Raw genomic sequence first — 17,609 nt, 5'->3', positions numbered from 1 at the left:
CCCCTGCTTTTTCCAGCTTTTATTCGATGATTTTGTCGTTTGTGTTTGAACAGTTTTACTCTCGTGTGTTCAGCGCCCTCTGCAGGCGGTAAGCCGTACAGCAGGAGGCGGATCCTGCAGGGGGGAGTGTGCGTCATAACGGGGTGTGTCTCCGTGTGTGTGTGTGTGTGTGTGTGTGTGTGTGTGTAGACCTGAAGAAGCTTCTCTGATCCAGACTCAGAACCAGGATCTGCTCCACGATCACCATCGACCAGGTCAGACTACAAACCACCACTAACTAACCCACTAACTAACCAGTGTAGTAACTAACTACCTAACTAACCAGCACACTTACTTACTAACACGTTACTAAGTAACGCTGTGCTCTCTGAGTGTAACCTGATGCCTGAATCAAAGCTGCAGCAGAATGAACCGTTATTATGGTGATGATGATGATGATGATGATAATGATGATGGTGATGTTGATTTATTCTTCATCATCATCGTCACGTGCTCTGCGGACGTGATTCATGTTTAAACTGCGACTTTGTCCGTGATTGTGTTTTTATTTTAAAGAAAAAACAAGCGAGATGTTACCGTTTAATGCCTTATATGGAGAGAGAGAGAGAGACTGACCGTGAACGCATCACGGTGCGTTCACGTGCACAGTCACAGTGAAGACAGATCCATATTTACAAAGACAGTTACCATGGAGACGCACACACACAGAAGTGTGAGGAAGTTAGTCACAACATCCTGTGAGTGTGTGTTTGTAACCACAGCTGTGTGTGTGTGTGTGCGTGCGTCACGATATACGATATTATCGCACACAGTGTTCGTGAATTCGTCTCGGTGAATTAATGTTATCGGACCGTTTGTGAATTTGCATTGAAGTGCCACAAGGGGGAGTCAGGACCTCCCCTGTTTTTGCGTAACTTATAAATGTAACGTCATTGTTACGTTAGTAACGTAAAGTACAGTAAATATGTTTTTATGATTTACGTTAGCAACACGATCATGCTAATCTGACGTAGCCAGATTACAGACATAGGCTCCGCCCCTCCTTCAAAAACCATAAAAAGCTTTTTTTTTTTTTAAAGATTAAAATGATGTCATGAACTGAGATTAACTTAATCTCATTCAGACAATATGTGTGTGTGTGTGTGTCATAATAACGATATTATCGCACACAGTGTTCGTCTCGGTTAATTCATGTTATCGGACCGTTTGCGAATTTACATTGAAGTGCCACAAGGGGGAGTCAGGACCTCGATGTTTTTTGCGTAACTTACGAATGGAACGTCACTGTTACGTCATCAGTCACATGTTTTTGTAACGTTAGCGACGTAAAGTACAGTAAACATGTTTGTTTTTATGATTTACGTAAGAACAGGTTTGACTTCATTACATTTTCGTAACATTAGCAACACGATCATGCTAATATGTCGTAGGCAGATTACAGACATAGGCTCCGCCCCTCCTTCAAAAACCATAAAAGGCTTTTTTTGTTGTTTTTTAAATGATTAAAACGATGTCATGAACTGAGATTAACGTTCATAGTCTCAGTCAGACAGTGTGTGTGTGTGTGTGTGTGTGTGTCAGACAGATATTATGGGATGCCTTCAGCCTCTACATTCACATATGACAGCTGTTCTCACTGAGAACGAACAGCTGAACTGAAGTCTGTGATGTCATCAAAGTCAGAATAATCTCAGATGTGTCGTTTTTAACAGTTAGAATAAATAAACCCAGACACTTTTCTTCCACATGAGTCATTTTCCACAGACTGTGGACACTTTAATACACACACACACACACACACACACGCAAAATCTTGGCTCATTATCAGTCCGTATAAAGTTAAACTTCTTCTTATTGTTAGAGAAGAGACAATAATATTCTTCAGTGTAACGTCAGTATGTAACGATGTTTCTACGTTACATTAGTTTAGTAACATTCTAACATAAATAGATGAGAATTAAGGTTTTATTGTTTGAGTTCAGTAAATAAATGCTTCAGTGACGTTATTTTAGTGACGTTACAACATTGAAAACATGTTTTTGTCACAATTTAGATAACGTTTACATTTCTTTACATGAATGACATGTTTTTCTACCATTGTAACGTTTGTAACAAGTTAAAAAAAAAAAAACTTGTGAGGTCATTAGTTAAAGTGACCGTACAACATTCTATAACTACATCAGTAACAGGTTTCTGTAACGTTACATTTAGTTTGTTAAGTCTTTTTTTTTAACGTTATTGACGTGTTTTAATTCATCAATTCAGTTTTTCCTGTAACATTTGGAAACATTTGTGCTTCTCTTTTCTAAAAGAATCTTTCAGAGAACGTGTGTGTGTGTGTGTGTGTATGTGTGTGTATGTGTGTGTGTGTGTGACTGACCAGCCAGCGGGGGCAGCTGCACACACAGAAAGACAGACACACACACACACACACACACACAGTGGTATGCAGGGAGAGAGTGAGTCATGTAGACGTTTAAAAACCCAGATTTCACTGATAAAAAAAACATTGTGTGCAGCTTCTTTGTCTCCAGAGGGAAAATCAAGACTGTTTAAATACTTGATGTCACATGATCCTCAGTGTTTATAAGAAGCAGCAGCAATAGCATAAGCAGCAGCAGCAGTAAAATAAGCAGCAGCAGTAACAGTAAAATAAGCAGCAGCAGAGCGTTCAGGACTGAAGCCACGACTCAAACAAAAGAGTGAGAGAGTGAAAATGGGGGAGGGGCTGAATAACTCAGGCTGGTATGAAAAGATCACCGTCCACACACACACACACACACACACGCATACACACACACACACGGGCATGAGCCCACGGTCACGTGACCTGTTCTATTTAAGCCAGAGTGCTGAGTCATGCCAACGTCCTCCAGAGTCACAGCCTCAGAGACTCTGAGTCAAAACACCAGAAATAATCTGCTAATCTGCATCACGTTAAGTCTGTGATGTTTATGTCACATGTTCATGTCTTTATCTTCACTGTGAGACAGACTTTAACAACAGTCTGTAAACCACTCACTCTCCCACACCAAAGTCCATAGAGAAAACCAGTGATTTGAGCTCACAGGGACACAGGAGCTGCTGGTCCTCTGCTGCCTCGTGTGGTCACTTTGTGTCACTGAGTTAAGTCTAAAGTAAATATTTTAAAAGCTGAATTCACTAAAATCGGTGATTGTAAGTCAGTGATGGAGGCAGCAGTGGATCAACAACTCCTGTGAACTCCTGTGTGCTGTGATGTTAAAATCACTGGTTTACTCTATGGACTTTGGTGTGGGAGAGTGAGTGACTTTGGTGACTCTCTCACACCAAAGTCACTCACTCTCCCACACCAAAGTCACTCACTCTCCCACACCAAAGTCACTCACTCTCTCACACCAAAGTCACTCACTCTCCCACATCAAAGTCACTCACTCTCCCACACCAGTCACTCACTCTCCCACACCAAAGTCACTCACTCTCTCACACCAAAGTCACTCACTCTGCCACACCAAAGTCACTCACTCTCCCACACCAAAGTCACTCACTCTACCACACCAAAGTCACTCACTCTCCTCACACCAAAGTCACTCACTCTCCCACACCAAAGTCACTCACTCTACCACACCAAAGTCACTCACTCTACCACACCAAAGTCACTCACTCTCACACACCAAATTCACTCACTCTCCCACACCAAAGTCACTCACTCTCCCACACCAAAGTCACTCACTCTACCACACCAAAGTCACTCACTCTACCACACCAAAGTCACTCACTCTCACACACCAAAGTCACTCACTCTCCCACACCAAAGTCACTCACTCTCACACACCAAAGTCACTCACTCTCACACACCAAAGTCACTCACTCTCCCACACCAAAGTCACTGCTGCCTCCGTCACTAACTTACAATGACTGATTTTGTAAATTCGGCTTTTAAAAACCTTTGTTCAGATTGACCTCAGTGACACAAAGTGACCACACGAGGCAGCAGAGGACCAGCAGCTCCTGTGTCCCTGTGAGCTAAAATCACTGGTTTTCTCTATGGACTTTGGTGGGAAGAAAAAATAGATTTCAGCCACTTCACCACATCAGTTTAAGTCTGCGACATCTTAAGAACACGAACACGTCTTTATCTTCACTGTTAGACAGACTTTTGTCAACCACTCACTCTCCCACACCAAAGTCCACAGAGAGAATGAGTGACTTTAGCTTCACAGAGACACAGGAGCTTCTTTGTTTTTCCCTCTTCACTCACTGACGTCACGGACACGCCCTGTAATATGATATAAGACATGTCAGCTGAGGATTCCTGCAGGAACAACGTGTCCCTGAAGGCATCACGGAGGGTTCACGTCAGAGAAACTTTACATTAAAGTCACAACAAGTGACGACATGACTGACGTTCTATCACTGACTGTTCATCTGTTCATCATGAAAAACAAGTCAGTGTTTACGTAAAGGAACATTAACATTAACACTGAATAATCTCACTAGATTAAAGAGAGTAAGAATATTATTACAGTGTTTTACATGTTTCACGTTGAACTGAACAGATTATAGAAATGTTTATGGATTAAAAACAGTTCATGTAAATCTCTTGTGGCCGACGTCAGGGAAAAATCTGATTTTCCTCCATCAAACTGTAACGATGGAACAAGTGACTCAGCGGTTCCTTCAGAGTCACAGAGGTTCTCCAGACACAGTGACCCAGCGGTTCCTTCAGACTGAGCTTCACTTCCTGTGTTTAGTCTGACAGAATCAGATCTGTGTTCCAGCTTTGACCAAATCAGAGAAACATTTCTGGACCCATGGACTTGTGGACAGAGGACCTGGCTTGTAAGCAGAGGGGTTGCCAGTTCAAATCCCTGTAGTCTGTGAGCTACACAGATTTATGCTAATCTGTATAATCTCTTAAAAGGTGATGGGACCACACGGTGGTGCAGTGGTTCATGGCCGGTGACACTCAGACTGGCCTGAGTTTGAGGGTCCAGAGTGGTCTCGTTAAAGGGGCGGAGCCTCGCGTCTGTTGGTCCTGAACCACTTCCTGCTCCAGAACCAGATTCCTGTCGTGTTTATGTTTGTGGTGGAGACGCAGAAGAAGGAGTCATTTTCTTCTTCTTCTGCTGCTGCTGCTGCTGCTGCTGCTGCATGGATGTTTACAGCAGCAGCAACTACATTCCTGTGGGAAACAACAATCTGTGTTAGTAACCTTCAACCACCACAGAGTCCTGGTCTGAGGTCTGGACACAGATCCTCTGTTCTGGTCCTGTTTACAGTCTCGGTGTGATGTGTTTACAGAGCCAATAACTCACTTTACTGAGTTTCATCAGCTGCTCATATATACATATATATATATACAGTATATATATATATGTATATATATATACATATGTAAATATGAGCCACAGGTCACAAACATACTTCATTATCTAAAACTTCATGTGTAAAAACAGAAGCCTCTTAAATGTTGTCTCTGTGCAGCAGAAGAACATAATCAATAAGTGTGTGTGTGTGTGTGTGTGTGTGTGTGGGTGGGTGTGTGTGGGGTGAGGGGGCGGAGCAGAGGACCCGCCCCTCTCTGTTCAGTTCTGGCTCCTGATTGGACAAAGACAAACGCGTCAAAGATCAGAACGTCTGTGTGAAATCGCTGACTGCTGCTTTAACGTCAAAGATCTTAACAGGATGCTCCACTCCTATCTTCAAAACGTCAAATGTTTTTAACTCGCGATTCTTTTCATGATCAATCACTCCAACGATTAATCCAACGACAATAATCTGTATTTCTTCACTTGTGGAGTTCGTAATCTCAGTCTCTAGTTTCAGTTCTTCTTCTGCAGAACATGAAGTCATTTTTGTAAATCATCTTCACATTTAGAGGGAAATAGACGATAAAAATACAACTCTACCTATACGAGTGGACGTCAGTGTGATTGACAGCTGGGATCGTCCAATAGGAGCCTGACGTCTGTCAACTTCCTGTTTCTAAAAGTGAAGCTGGTGACGGTTCCTGTGCATCACAAATGTCTCATATAAATATATATATATAAACAAATAAATATATTAAACACTGACAGGTGTCAGGTGGTGTCAGGGTGCATGATGGGAAACGCAGTCTCCAGCCTTTTTCAGGGCTGAGGTTAAGTCAGTGAATCTCAGAGGAAAATGCTGCTCTTCTTCTCGTCCGTGTCCTCACAGACGTGTGTTGTTGTTGTTGTTGTTGTTGTTGTTTTGTGGTCGTCATGACGACGCTGCACTTCCTCTTCCTGCTCAGTGTGAGGAAACACCTCGAGCACGGGGGGGGGGGGCAACACTGACTCATTCATATCTAACTATAACCATAAACTTTATCTCTGTATCCATGGTAACAGCCTTAAGGGGGGGGGGGGGTTAAAGTGTGAGGGAGCACACGCACACACACACACACACACACACACACAGTGTCAGTGTCACTTATTAAAGGTTATTTTTATGACTCTTATCTTTGTTTCTGTGCTACAGGAAACACAGCTGTGTGTGTGTGTGTGGACAAGCCTCTAACTGTGTGTGTGTGTGTGTGTGTGTGTGTGTGTGTGTGTGTGTGTGTGTGTGTGTGTGTGTGTGTGTGTGTGTGTGTGTGTGTGTGTGTGTGTGTGTGTGTGTGTGTGTGTGCAGGCAGGATGGCAGCACAGCACCCAGAGTTCCAGAGAGCCGGACAGAAGCCGGGTCTGCAGGTTTGGAGGGTGGAGAACTTTGACCTGGTCCCGGTCCCTGAGAACCTTTACGGAGGGTTCTACAGCGGCGACGCCTACCTGATCCTCAACACCATCAAACAACGCTCAGGGAACCTTCAGTACGACCTGCACTTCTGGCTCGGTGAGCTCAGATTAATCCTGTTTCTGAACAGAATATTCTAATGTGACAGTGATGGATATGAAGGACGGTTACAGAGAGCACACAACACTGCAGTGATTTAAAATCAGATTCAGTCAAACAGTTTTGTTAGATTATGCACAAATGAGATTATTTCCACATCCTGAAGTGAACTTTAGATCAAAGAAGAAACAAAAGGAACAAACATTTAAAGGCACCATATGTAAGAATGTGGCCAAAAACAGTTACTACATTCAAATTCAAAACACCGAGGTCTTTTAGGTTTTGTTTTCTGACGTAACTGGCAACCCGTGATTGCTCGGCAGCAGAGATTCTACTGACTGCAATGATTGGTAGATGGCGGTAGGTGGCGCCAAAACATGATTTCAAAACATAAACATGATTTACAGTCTGCAAAATATTTTTTTACCGCAAATATTTAGTCTGTACTGTTGTTGTTGGTGAGTTCAGTTTGTTATATGAACTTATTCCTGAGTCTCTGTGACATATTAGGAGGATTTTATCATTTATTACATAATGCACCTTTAAATCATGAAAATCGTGAAATACCATAATATTTGATTAATCTGTAGATTATCTCCATTAATCAAAGAGTTATTTGGTTCATTGACTGATCTTTAACTGAATGATTGAGTTTTAATGATTTCTTTGTTTTTATGGAGCAAAGAAACAGAAAATATTCACATTTAAGAAGCTGGAAAATCAAAGGGTAAATAATATAATTGAGAATATATGAGAATATAATTTCACATTAAGAATCAGTGAATAAACAGAATATAATTCAAAATAAAAAAAACACACAGAAATAACCTGGTTAAAATAATGCTAATGCTAATTGATACAATGTAACTAAGTGTAGTTTTGTGCTTTTTTTTTTATTTAAAAAGTTACCGAAAAACATTTAGAATATTTAAAAATATTCTGCATTTAAATGTTTTAATTTAAGGGAGAATTTACTCCTGGAAACTTTCATGAAATATGTTTTTTACTAATGTAACATAAATATGATGTTTTAATCTCTACATGTTTAATATTAATGTGTATTAATCACGTGTGTGATTTTATGTCAGAGGTCAGAGGTCAAAGGTCAGAGGTCAGGTGTTTATCGAGTTTCATGCTTTTAGATGAGTTCATTGATCGTGGAAAAAAAACATTTTCCAATAAGCAGGAAGTGATGTAACACACACACACACACAGGACAGCAGCAGACAGTGTGTCTGTGTGTGTGTTAGAGACAGACACACCCACACACACACAGACACAGACACAGACAGATGAAGATGGAGGCTGACCTGTGCGTCTCTCGGTCAGGTGACACACACACACACACACACACACACACACACACACACACACACACACACACACAGGCTGACCTGTCTGTCTCTCTGTCAGGTGACCTCTGCTCTCAGGATGAAAGTGGCTCTGCAGCGATCTTCACCGTCCAGATGGACGATTTCCTCGGAGGGAAACCGATCCAGTATCGTGAGGTCCAGGGTCACGAGTCCAAAACCTTCCTGGGCTACTTCAAGTCTGGAATCAAGTACATGGTGAGGACACGTGTGTGTTTCTGTGTATGTTTAATACTTGGAATAAAACATAATATTATATTTATATTCATTTAGTGTAAAAGTGAATAATCTGCTTATGTAAGCTTTAAATTACACAGAGAAACTCTATTATATTACACACACACACATATATATATATATATACCTATTTTATTTTGGTGAAGGCTCAGAGCTGCTCTTCTTTTATTTTGAAAAAGTCACCGTCAAACTCTTGTCTCACAGAAAGGGGGCGTGGCCTCCGGGTTCAAACACGTGGTCACCAACGAGGTGTCGGTGCAGCGGGTGCTGCAGGTCAAAGGTCGTCGCTCTGTGAGGGCGACAGAGGTCGCGGTGAGCTGGGACAGTTTCAACTGCGGCGACTGTTTCATCCTCGACCTCGGAGACGTGAGGACAATATTTGTATTATTTTAATGTTCACGTGGTCATCTGTTTATGTTGTTGTTGTTGTTGTTGTTGTTGTTGTTGTTGTGACTCACCTGTGTTGTTGTTGTCACCTGCAGGAGATCTTCCAGTGGTGTGGCTCACAGAGTAACCGCTTTGAGAAGCTAAAGGCTACACAGGTGGCTAAAGGTATCCGTGACAACGAGCGCAGTGGGCGATCGAGGGTTTACGTCTGTGAGGAGGGGAGAGAGAGAGAGAGGATGATCGAGGTCAGAGAACACTGCACTGATGTGATTGAGGTCTGTTTATTATCTCTGTTTGTGTGTTTGTTTTAAATCACTGTGTGTGTGTGTGTGTGTGTGTGTGTGTGTGTGTGTGTGTGTGTGTGTGTGTGTGTGTGTGTCAGGTTTTAGGTCCTAAACCAGATCTTCCTTCCGGAGAATCAGACGACATCAAAGCCGACGCCTCCAACAGGAAGAGAGCCAAACTGTACAAGGTGATAATATGTAATAATAATTAACAATAATGTATAATTATCAATAATTATGAATAATAATTAATAATTCACTGATGTTCACACAGATTAAAACAATTGAAACATTGTGTAGATGATGTCAGTGATGATGATGTCAGTGATGATGATGTCAGTGATGTCAGTGATGATGAAGTCAGTGATGATGATGTCAGTGATGATGTCAGTGATGATGTCAGTGATGATGTCAGTGATGATGATGTCAGTGATGATGTCAGTGATGATGATGTCAGTGATGATGTCAGTGATGATGTCAGTGATGATGATGTCAGTGATGATGTCAGTGATGATGATGTCAGTGATGATGTCAGTGATGATGTCAGTGATGATGTCAGTGATGATGATGTCAGTGATGATGATGTCAGTGATGATGTCATGATGATGATGTCAGTGATGATGTCAGTGATGATGATGTCAGTGATGATGTCAGTGATGATGTCAGTGATGATGTCAGTGATGATGATGTCAGTGATGATGATGTCAGTGATGATGTCAGTGATGATGATGTCAGTGATGATGATATCAGTGATGTCAGTGATGATGAAGTCAGTGATGTGAGTGATGATGATGTCAGTGATGATGATGTCAGTGATGATGATGATGATGTCAGTGATGATGATATCAGTGATGTGAGTGATGATGATGTCAGTGATGATGATGTCAGTGATGATGATGATGTCAGTGATGATGATGATGATGTCAGTGATGATGTCACTAATGCCCCTCCCCCTCCCTCCCCCTCCCTCAGGTGTCTAATGCCAGTGGAGGGATGAGCATCGCTCTGGTTGCGGCTGAAAACCCGTTTGCTCAAAGTGCTCTGGAGTCTGGTGACTGTTTCATCCTGGATCACGGCTCTGACGGGAAGATCTTTGTGTGGAAAGGTCAGAGGCGTCTCCTGATTCGTCCTCGTCAGCTCAACGTGAATCTGATCCTCTTTTTTTTTTCCTCCTCAGGCAGAGACGCCAACATGGACGAGAGGAAGGCGGCGCTGAAGGCGGCGGACGAGTTCATCAAGAAGATGGGTTACCCCAAACACACCCAGGTGCAGATCCTGCCTGAGATGGGCGAGACGCCGCTCTTCAAGCAGTTCTTCAAGAACTGGAGGGACAAGGACCAGACGGTGGGGATGGGCGTGGCCTACATCGCCAACAGCATCGCCAACATCCAGAAGGTGCCGTTCGACGCCGCCGGCCTGCACGAGTCCGCCGCCATGGCCGCACAGCACGGCATGGTGGACGACGGCAGCGGAGACAAACAGGTGAGGACCGGGGGGGTGTGGCTCTGATGGTGCGTTCCAGTTGTAGTCGGAAGTCGGAATTTCCAATTGGGAAAGTTAGAGTAACCTTAGCAACCGCAGCGAGGGATTCTAAAATGGCTGCCCTCTTACTCCTTTAAAGGCCAGACCAGGCTCCGCCTTCTCACTCCTTTAAAGGCCAGACCAGGCTCCGCCCTCTCACTCCCTTAAAGGCCAGACCAGGCTCCGCCCTCTCACTCTTTTAAAGGCCAGACCAGGCTCCGCCCTCTCACTCCTTTAAAGGCCAGACCAGGCTCCGCCCATTCACTCCCTTAAAGACCAGACCAGGCTCCGCCCTCTCACTCCTTTAAAGGACCAGGCTCCGCCCTCTCACTCGTTTAAAGACCAGGCTCCGCCCTCTCACTCGTTTAAAGGACCAGGCTCCACCCCCTCACTCCTTTAAAGACCAGGCTCCGCCCTCTCACTCATTTAAAGACCAGGCTCCACCCCCTCACTCCTTTAAAGACCAGGCTCCGCCCTCTCACTCATTTAAAGACCAGGCTCCGCCCTCTCACTCATTTAAAGACCAGGCTCCACCCCCTCACTCCTTTAAAGACCAGGCTCCGCCCTCTCACTCATTTAAAGGCCAGGCTCCGCCCTCTCACTCGTTTAAAGACCAGGCTCCGCCCCCTCACTGGTTTGTCATGATCCACACACTAAAGGTCCAGTGTGTTGTTGTAGATCTGGAGAATCGAGGCGATGGACAAAGTTGAGGTGGACGCGTCCACATATGGACAGTTTTATGGAGGAGACAGTTACATCATCCTGTACAACTATCATCATGGAGGACGTCAGGGACACATCATCTACATGTGGTGAGACACACACACACACACACACACCCCCACACACACACACACACACACACACACACTTTATTTAAACATCCTGTGTGTGTGTGTGTGTGTGTGTTCAGGCAGGGCCTGGACTCCAGTCAGGATGAGATCGGTGCGTCTGCTCTACTCAGCGCTCAGCTGGACGATGAACTTGGAGGCGGTCCTGTTCAGGTTAAACTCCGCCCTCTTTTTCTTTTCATTCCTCATCAGCTTTAATTCATTCTTCTTTGTTTGCTTTAATACGTCGTCTTCTTCTCTGTGGCTGATGCAGCATTGTCACTTCCTGTCTGACCTCTCCTCTCCTCGTCTCCTTGCTTCTTCTCCTTGTTTCCTCTCCTCATCTCCTCGCTCCCTTACTTCTTCTCCTTGTTTCCTCTCCTCCTCTACTCACTCCCTTGTTTCCTCTCATCGCTCCCTTACTTCTTCCTCTCCTTGTTTCCTCTCCTCTCCTCTCCTCGCTCCCTTGTTTCCTCTCCTTGTTTCCTGATCTCCTCTGTATCCTCAGGTTGTTGGTGCTCCTATAACCACTCAGGTATTTCCCTGCATTTCCTCTTCCTCCTCCTCCTCTTCCTCACATGAAGCTACTTCCTATCTGTGTTTTAGGGCTGTGATGATGATCAATATGTGATGATGATCAATATGTGATGATGATCAATATGTGATGATGATCAATATGTGATGATGATCAATGATTAATCACTGATTATTTAAATCCAGTTTCTGTGATTTTTCATCTTCTTAAATGTCAGTGATGCATAAAAACATGATCATCACTGGGTTTAATGGTTAAAAAAACTGATCAATCATTTATGAACTGAGTCAATAACTGATCATTATTATTATTATTATTATTATTATAACAGCTCTATTTCTGTGTTTGATCCACTCACACACGTGTGTCTCCACTGAGCATGTTCATGTGTTCGTGTGTGTGTGTGTGTGTGTGTGTGTGTGTGTGTGTGTGTGTGTGTGTGTGTGTGTGTGTGTGTGTGTGTGTCTGTCTGTCTGTTAGAGCAGATTTGTTTACAGATGAATCTGAAGTGAGACGCCTCCTCACATCTAAAGCTTTGTTATTGTGCATATAGACAGCTCCTACACTGCCCCCTGCTGGAAACTGCTCATAATGTCTGTTAAATCCAAACCATCACAGTTTTAAAAATCAGTCAAAATAACTCTTTAAATAACTCTTTATAATTAAATGAAGACTTTGTCAGTTACATTTTCACTGTGTCAACAGCTGCGTTATAATGTCAGGAGTTAATGTAATGTTGTTGTTGTTGTTGTTGTTGTTGTTGTTGTTGTTGTTGTTGTTGTTTCTGTCACAGCAAAACAAAAACAATCCACTTTTTTAGAAGTCGTAATTAAATCATTCGTAAGATTAACGGTTGATGACACACACACTCACTCACTCACTCACACAGACACACACACACTCAGACTCACGTGTGTTTTTGTGGCACAGACGGTGAACACGTGTGTCTCAGCTCAATGCTGCCATCTTGTGTCTGCTTTGAGGACTGCAGCAGACATTTTGAAAAGCATTTTCCCACATGTTGTTGTGTTGTGTTGTGTGTCACTGACAGTGTTGTGTGTTGTGTTGTGCAGGTGCGTGTGGTGCAGGGTAAGGAGCCGGCTCACCTCATGAGTCTGTTTGGAGGACGACCCATGGTGGTGTTCAGAGGAGGAACGTCCAGAGACGGAGGTCAGTCTGATCCTGCTGATACTAGACTGTTCCAGGTCAGATCTAACTCTGCAGGACACACCAGAGCTGTGGAGGTGAGACACACACACACACACACACACACACACACAGACACACACACACACACACACGATCATCAGAACCAGCCTGAAGGGAAACACAACAAAAAAGAGATTGTCGCCTCTTAAAAAAAGGGGCTCAGTAAATTAAAGCTGCGTCAGTTTAAATCTACGACGTCTGCGTCACATGATCACGTCTTTATCTTCACTGTTACACTGACTTTTGTAAACCACTCACGCTCCCACACCAAAGCCCATAGAGAAAACAAGTGATTTTAGCTCACGGGGACACAGGAGCTGCTGGTCCTCTGCTGCCTCGTGTGGTCACTTTGTGTCACTGAGTTAAGTCTAAAGTAAATATTTTAAAAGCTGAATTCACTAAAATCAGTTATTGTAAGTTAGTGATGGAGGCAGCAGTGGATCAACAACTCCTGTGAACTCCTGTGTGCTGTGATGTTAAAATCACTGGTTTACTCTATGGACTTTGGTGCGGGAGAGTGAGTGACTTTGGTGTGGGAGAGTGAGTGACTTTGGTGTGGGAGAGTGAGTGACTTTGGTGTGAGGAGAGTGAGTGACTTTGGTGTGAGAGAGTGAGTGACTTTGGTGTGGGAGAGTGAGTGACTTTGGTGTGAGAGAGTGAGTGACTTTGGTGTGGCAGAGTGAGTGACTTTGGTGTGGGAGAGTGAGTGGCTTTGGTGTGGCAGAGTGAGTGACTTTGGTGTGGGAGAGTGAGTGACTTTGGTGTGGGAGAGTGAGTGACTTTGGTGTGGGAGAGTGAGTGACTTTGGTGTGAGAGAGTGAGTGACTTTGGTGTGGGAGAGTGAGTGACTTTGGTGTGGGAGAGTGAGTGACTTTGGTGTGAGAGAGTGAGTGACTTTGGTGTGGGAGAGTGAGTGACTTTGGTGTGAGAGAGTGAGTGACTTTGGTGTGGGAGAGTGAGTGACTTTGGTGTGAGAGAGTGAGTGACTTTGGTGTGGCAGAGTGAGTGACTTTGGTGTGGGAGAGTGAGTGACTTTGGTGTGGGAGAGTGAGTGACTTTGGTGTGAGAGAGTGAGTGACTTTGGTGTGGCAGAGTGAGTGACTTTGGTGTGGGAGAGTGAGTGACTTTGGTGTGGGAGAGTGAGTGACTTTGGTGTGAGAGAGTGAGTGACTTTGGTGTGGCAGAGTGAGTGACTTTGGTGTGGGAGAGTGAGTGACTTTGGTGTGGGAGAGTGAGTGACTTTGGTTTGAGAGAGTGTGTGACTTTGGTGTGGGAGAGTGAGTGACTTTGGTGTGGGAGAGTGAGTGACTTTGGTGTGGGAGAGTGAGTGACTTTGGTGTGAGAGAGTGAGTGACTTTGGTGTGGGAGAGTGAGTGACTTTGGTGTGGGAGAGTGAGTGACTTTGGTGTGAGAGAGTGTGTGACTTTGGTGTGGGAGAGTGAGTTACTTTGGTGTGAGAGTGTGTGACTTTGGTGTGGGAGAGTGAGTGACTTTGGTGTGAGAGAGTGTGTGACTTTGGTGTGAGAGAGTGTGTAACTTTGGTGTGGGAGAGTGAGTGACTTTGGTGTGGGAGAGTGAGTGACTTTGGTGCGGCAGAGTGAGTGACTTTGGTGTGGGAGAGTGAGTGACTTTGGTGTGAGAGAGTGAGTGACTCTGGTGTGGGAGAGTGAGTGACTCTGGTGTGGCAGTGTGAGTGACTTTGTTGTGAGAGAGTGAGTGACTTTGGTGTGGGAGAGTGAGTGACTTTGGTGTGGGAGAGTGAGTGACTCTGGTGTGGCAGTGTGAGTGACTTTGGTGTGGGAGAGTGAGTGACTTTGGTGTGGGAGAGTGAGTGACTTTGGTGTGGGAGAGTGAGTGTTTTACAAACTTTAGTTTCACTGTAAACTGACAATATTTTTTAACAATATATCAATAGTTAAAAAATATTGTCCTGATTAATGCTGATCATTTCTTTAATGATGATATGAAAACAGACAGAAAACCTCTTATAATGAAGTGAAATTTGAATTGTTTTGAGTGTAAATGAACGTGCGTGTGTGTGTGTGTGTGTGTGTGTGTGTGTGTGTGTGTGTGTGTGTGTGTGTGTGTGTGTGTGTGTGTGTGTGTGTGTGTGTGTGTGTGCAGCTGGAGGCCGTGGCGTCGAACCTGAACTCTAACGACGCGTTTGTCCTGGTGTCGCCCGGTGACGCCTTCCTGTGGGTGGGAGTGGGAGCCAGTGACACAGAGAAACAGGGAGCTCAGCAGCTGTGTGGCATTCTGGGAGTGACGACCTCTGACCTCTGTGAGGGAGCAGAGACAGGTGAGACACCAGCCTGACGACGTCATCATCAGACTGTGATGAAGCTGCTGCTTCTTCTTCCTCACTAATAATTGAATTATTTCATTTATCAAGTTAAACAAAAAACTAAGTACTCTGTAGTTTCTTAATATTTACTTTCATATTTAATACATTCCCAAGTTTTACCTAAACCACACAAAGCTAAGGTAAGTATTGCACACTAAGCTAACTATTTTGTAGTTGTATCTTAATATTTATATTTAATAAATGTGCATGTTTTACCAAAAATATATTTTCTTAACACAAGTCATGTACATTCACGCTCAGCTATGCTAAATAAAGCTAAGCATCTCCAGACTGTAGCGTCATGTTTACATTCATATTTATTAAGTTAACATATCATATACAAAACAATGCTAAGCTAAGTATCTCTTAGCTGTATCTTAACGTTTATATTCACGTTTAATAAATATTTTACCTCAAATTCACGATGTTTTCACACTGTTTTCACAATGTCTTCACGATGTTTTCACGATGTTTTCACGATGTCTTCACAGATCAGTTCTGGGAGATTCTCGGAGGAAAGACTAAATATCGCACTTCGACCCGACTGAAGGACAAGATGGACGCTCATCCCCCGCGTCTGTTCGCCTGCTCCAACAAGACCGGAAACTTCATCGTACGTTTTTGTTTGTTTTTAAAAGAAAAAACAACATGATTTTAATGAAAAAAAACAACATGTAAATGAACTCACATTCATCGATGACATCACCGTCTTTGTCTCAGATTGAGGAAGTTCCCGGGGAAATGACCCAGGACGACCTCGCCACTGATGATGTCATGATCCTGGACACGTGGGAGCAGGTAAACACACCTGAGCTGAACATGACCCATATTTAATACATATATATATAAATGTAAATATAATAAGAACAATATAAAGCATTCTTTCATTTGTTCTTTCAGGTGTTTGTTTGGATCGGAAACGAAGCCCAAGAGGAAGAGAAGACTGAAGCCATGTCCTCAGGTAAACATCACATTCATAATTCATCATATCAGATTATACTGTGTGTGAATCCATGAAATCACAAAGATCTCAGTGTACACGATCAGATCAGAGGAAGTGTTCAGATTACGCTGCTTTATGAAATCACATTACTTATGCAGTTAAAATCACACAATCTGCTAGAACTCAAATAATTAGTCTGTCACCATATATATATAAATATACATATATATACACATATATATACGTATACCTGTAACATGTGTGTGCGTCTTCCGTCAGCGCTGCGATACATCGAGACAGACCCGGCGAGCAGAGATCGCAGAACGCCCATCGTGAAGATCAAGCAGAGCTTCGAGCCGCCGACGTTCACCGGCTGGTTCCTGGGCTGGGATCACGAGTACTGGACCACTGACCCTCTGGACCGAGCCATGGCTGAACTGGCCCTTTAAGCTCCTCCTCCTCCTCCTCCTCCTCCTTCTTCTTCTTCCTCTTCTTCAAACTCCAGACTGTTCCAATAACGCGCCTCGCTCACTTCCTCTGTCTGTGATTATTCTAACTGTCGTCGTGAGTTTTCACTTCACTTAAATGAAGATGAAACGATAAGAGCTTTAACACAAACACGTTTGTTTCCTGTTGTCTCTTCACTCAGTTTAAATACTAGAGCAACACTTTATTTTAGATTTGAACAATAGCATCAGTAACATGTTTTATCGTAGTTTCTTCTTTTACCGTTAAAATAGGAAATAAATAATGACCTTTAGCGTCATTTTAATCAGATTTTCACAATAAAAGCCGTCGACTCGTGAGTACAAAGCCATGATGATATGCAAATGCAGCCAAAGCCTTAAAATCATTCCCTCTTCTTCACAGCTGTAGTTTAACGATGCCTTCACTGAGCGGCTGTTTTTAGACGTCACTTGTATTTATTTTGTTTTTTAATCAACAGGAAGTTAGCGTGAACTTTGCTTTGCTGCTTTAAAAACCAGTCAGGACCGTTTTCCCCTGAGTCTCTTTATCATTTCAATAAAAAGTCAAATAAACTCAAAGTCGAGTCTCTTTTCTTTAACAATGAAATCCACAAACTAATCACTTTTGATTAAATCTTTATTTAA

At 43.4% G+C, this 17,609-nt stretch overlaps 1 protein-coding gene across 2 annotated transcripts; it reads left to right on the top strand.

Moving 5' to 3' along the window:
* Positions 1 to 154: 154 nt before the first annotated feature.
* gsna (gelsolin a) lies at positions 155 to 17,511 on the top strand. 2 transcript variants are annotated; one of them, XM_083887489.1, is made up of 17 exons: positions 155 to 254; positions 6,637 to 6,837; positions 8,251 to 8,405; positions 8,649 to 8,810; positions 8,927 to 9,076; positions 9,214 to 9,303; positions 10,088 to 10,220; positions 10,293 to 10,597; positions 11,315 to 11,448; positions 11,550 to 11,640; positions 11,975 to 12,001; positions 13,075 to 13,245; positions 15,335 to 15,509; positions 16,046 to 16,167; positions 16,275 to 16,352; positions 16,455 to 16,515; positions 16,777 to 17,510. In XM_083887489.1, the coding sequence occupies exons 2-17, from the start codon at positions 6,642 to 6,644 to the stop codon at positions 16,944 to 16,946; spliced, it is 2,220 nt and encodes a 739-aa protein (XP_083743615.1). In that variant the 5' UTR covers positions 155 to 254; positions 6,637 to 6,641; the 3' UTR covers positions 16,947 to 17,510. The 2 variants fall into 2 exon arrangements, with proteins under 2 accessions (XP_083743615.1, XP_083743616.1); XM_083887490.1 differs by lacking the exon at positions 11,975 to 12,001 and having other exon boundaries at positions 16,777 to 17,511.
* The last annotated feature ends 98 nt before the right edge of the window (positions 17,512 to 17,609 follow it).

The sequence above is a fragment of the Microchirus variegatus genome, assembly GCF_963457635.1.
Source record: "Microchirus variegatus genome assembly, chromosome: 1".
NCBI classification, from domain to species: Eukaryota; Metazoa; Chordata; class Actinopteri; order Pleuronectiformes; family Soleidae; genus Microchirus; species Microchirus variegatus.
The sequence above is the reverse complement of the archived record's forward strand: the minus strand, read 5'-3'. Positions and strand labels throughout refer to the sequence as shown.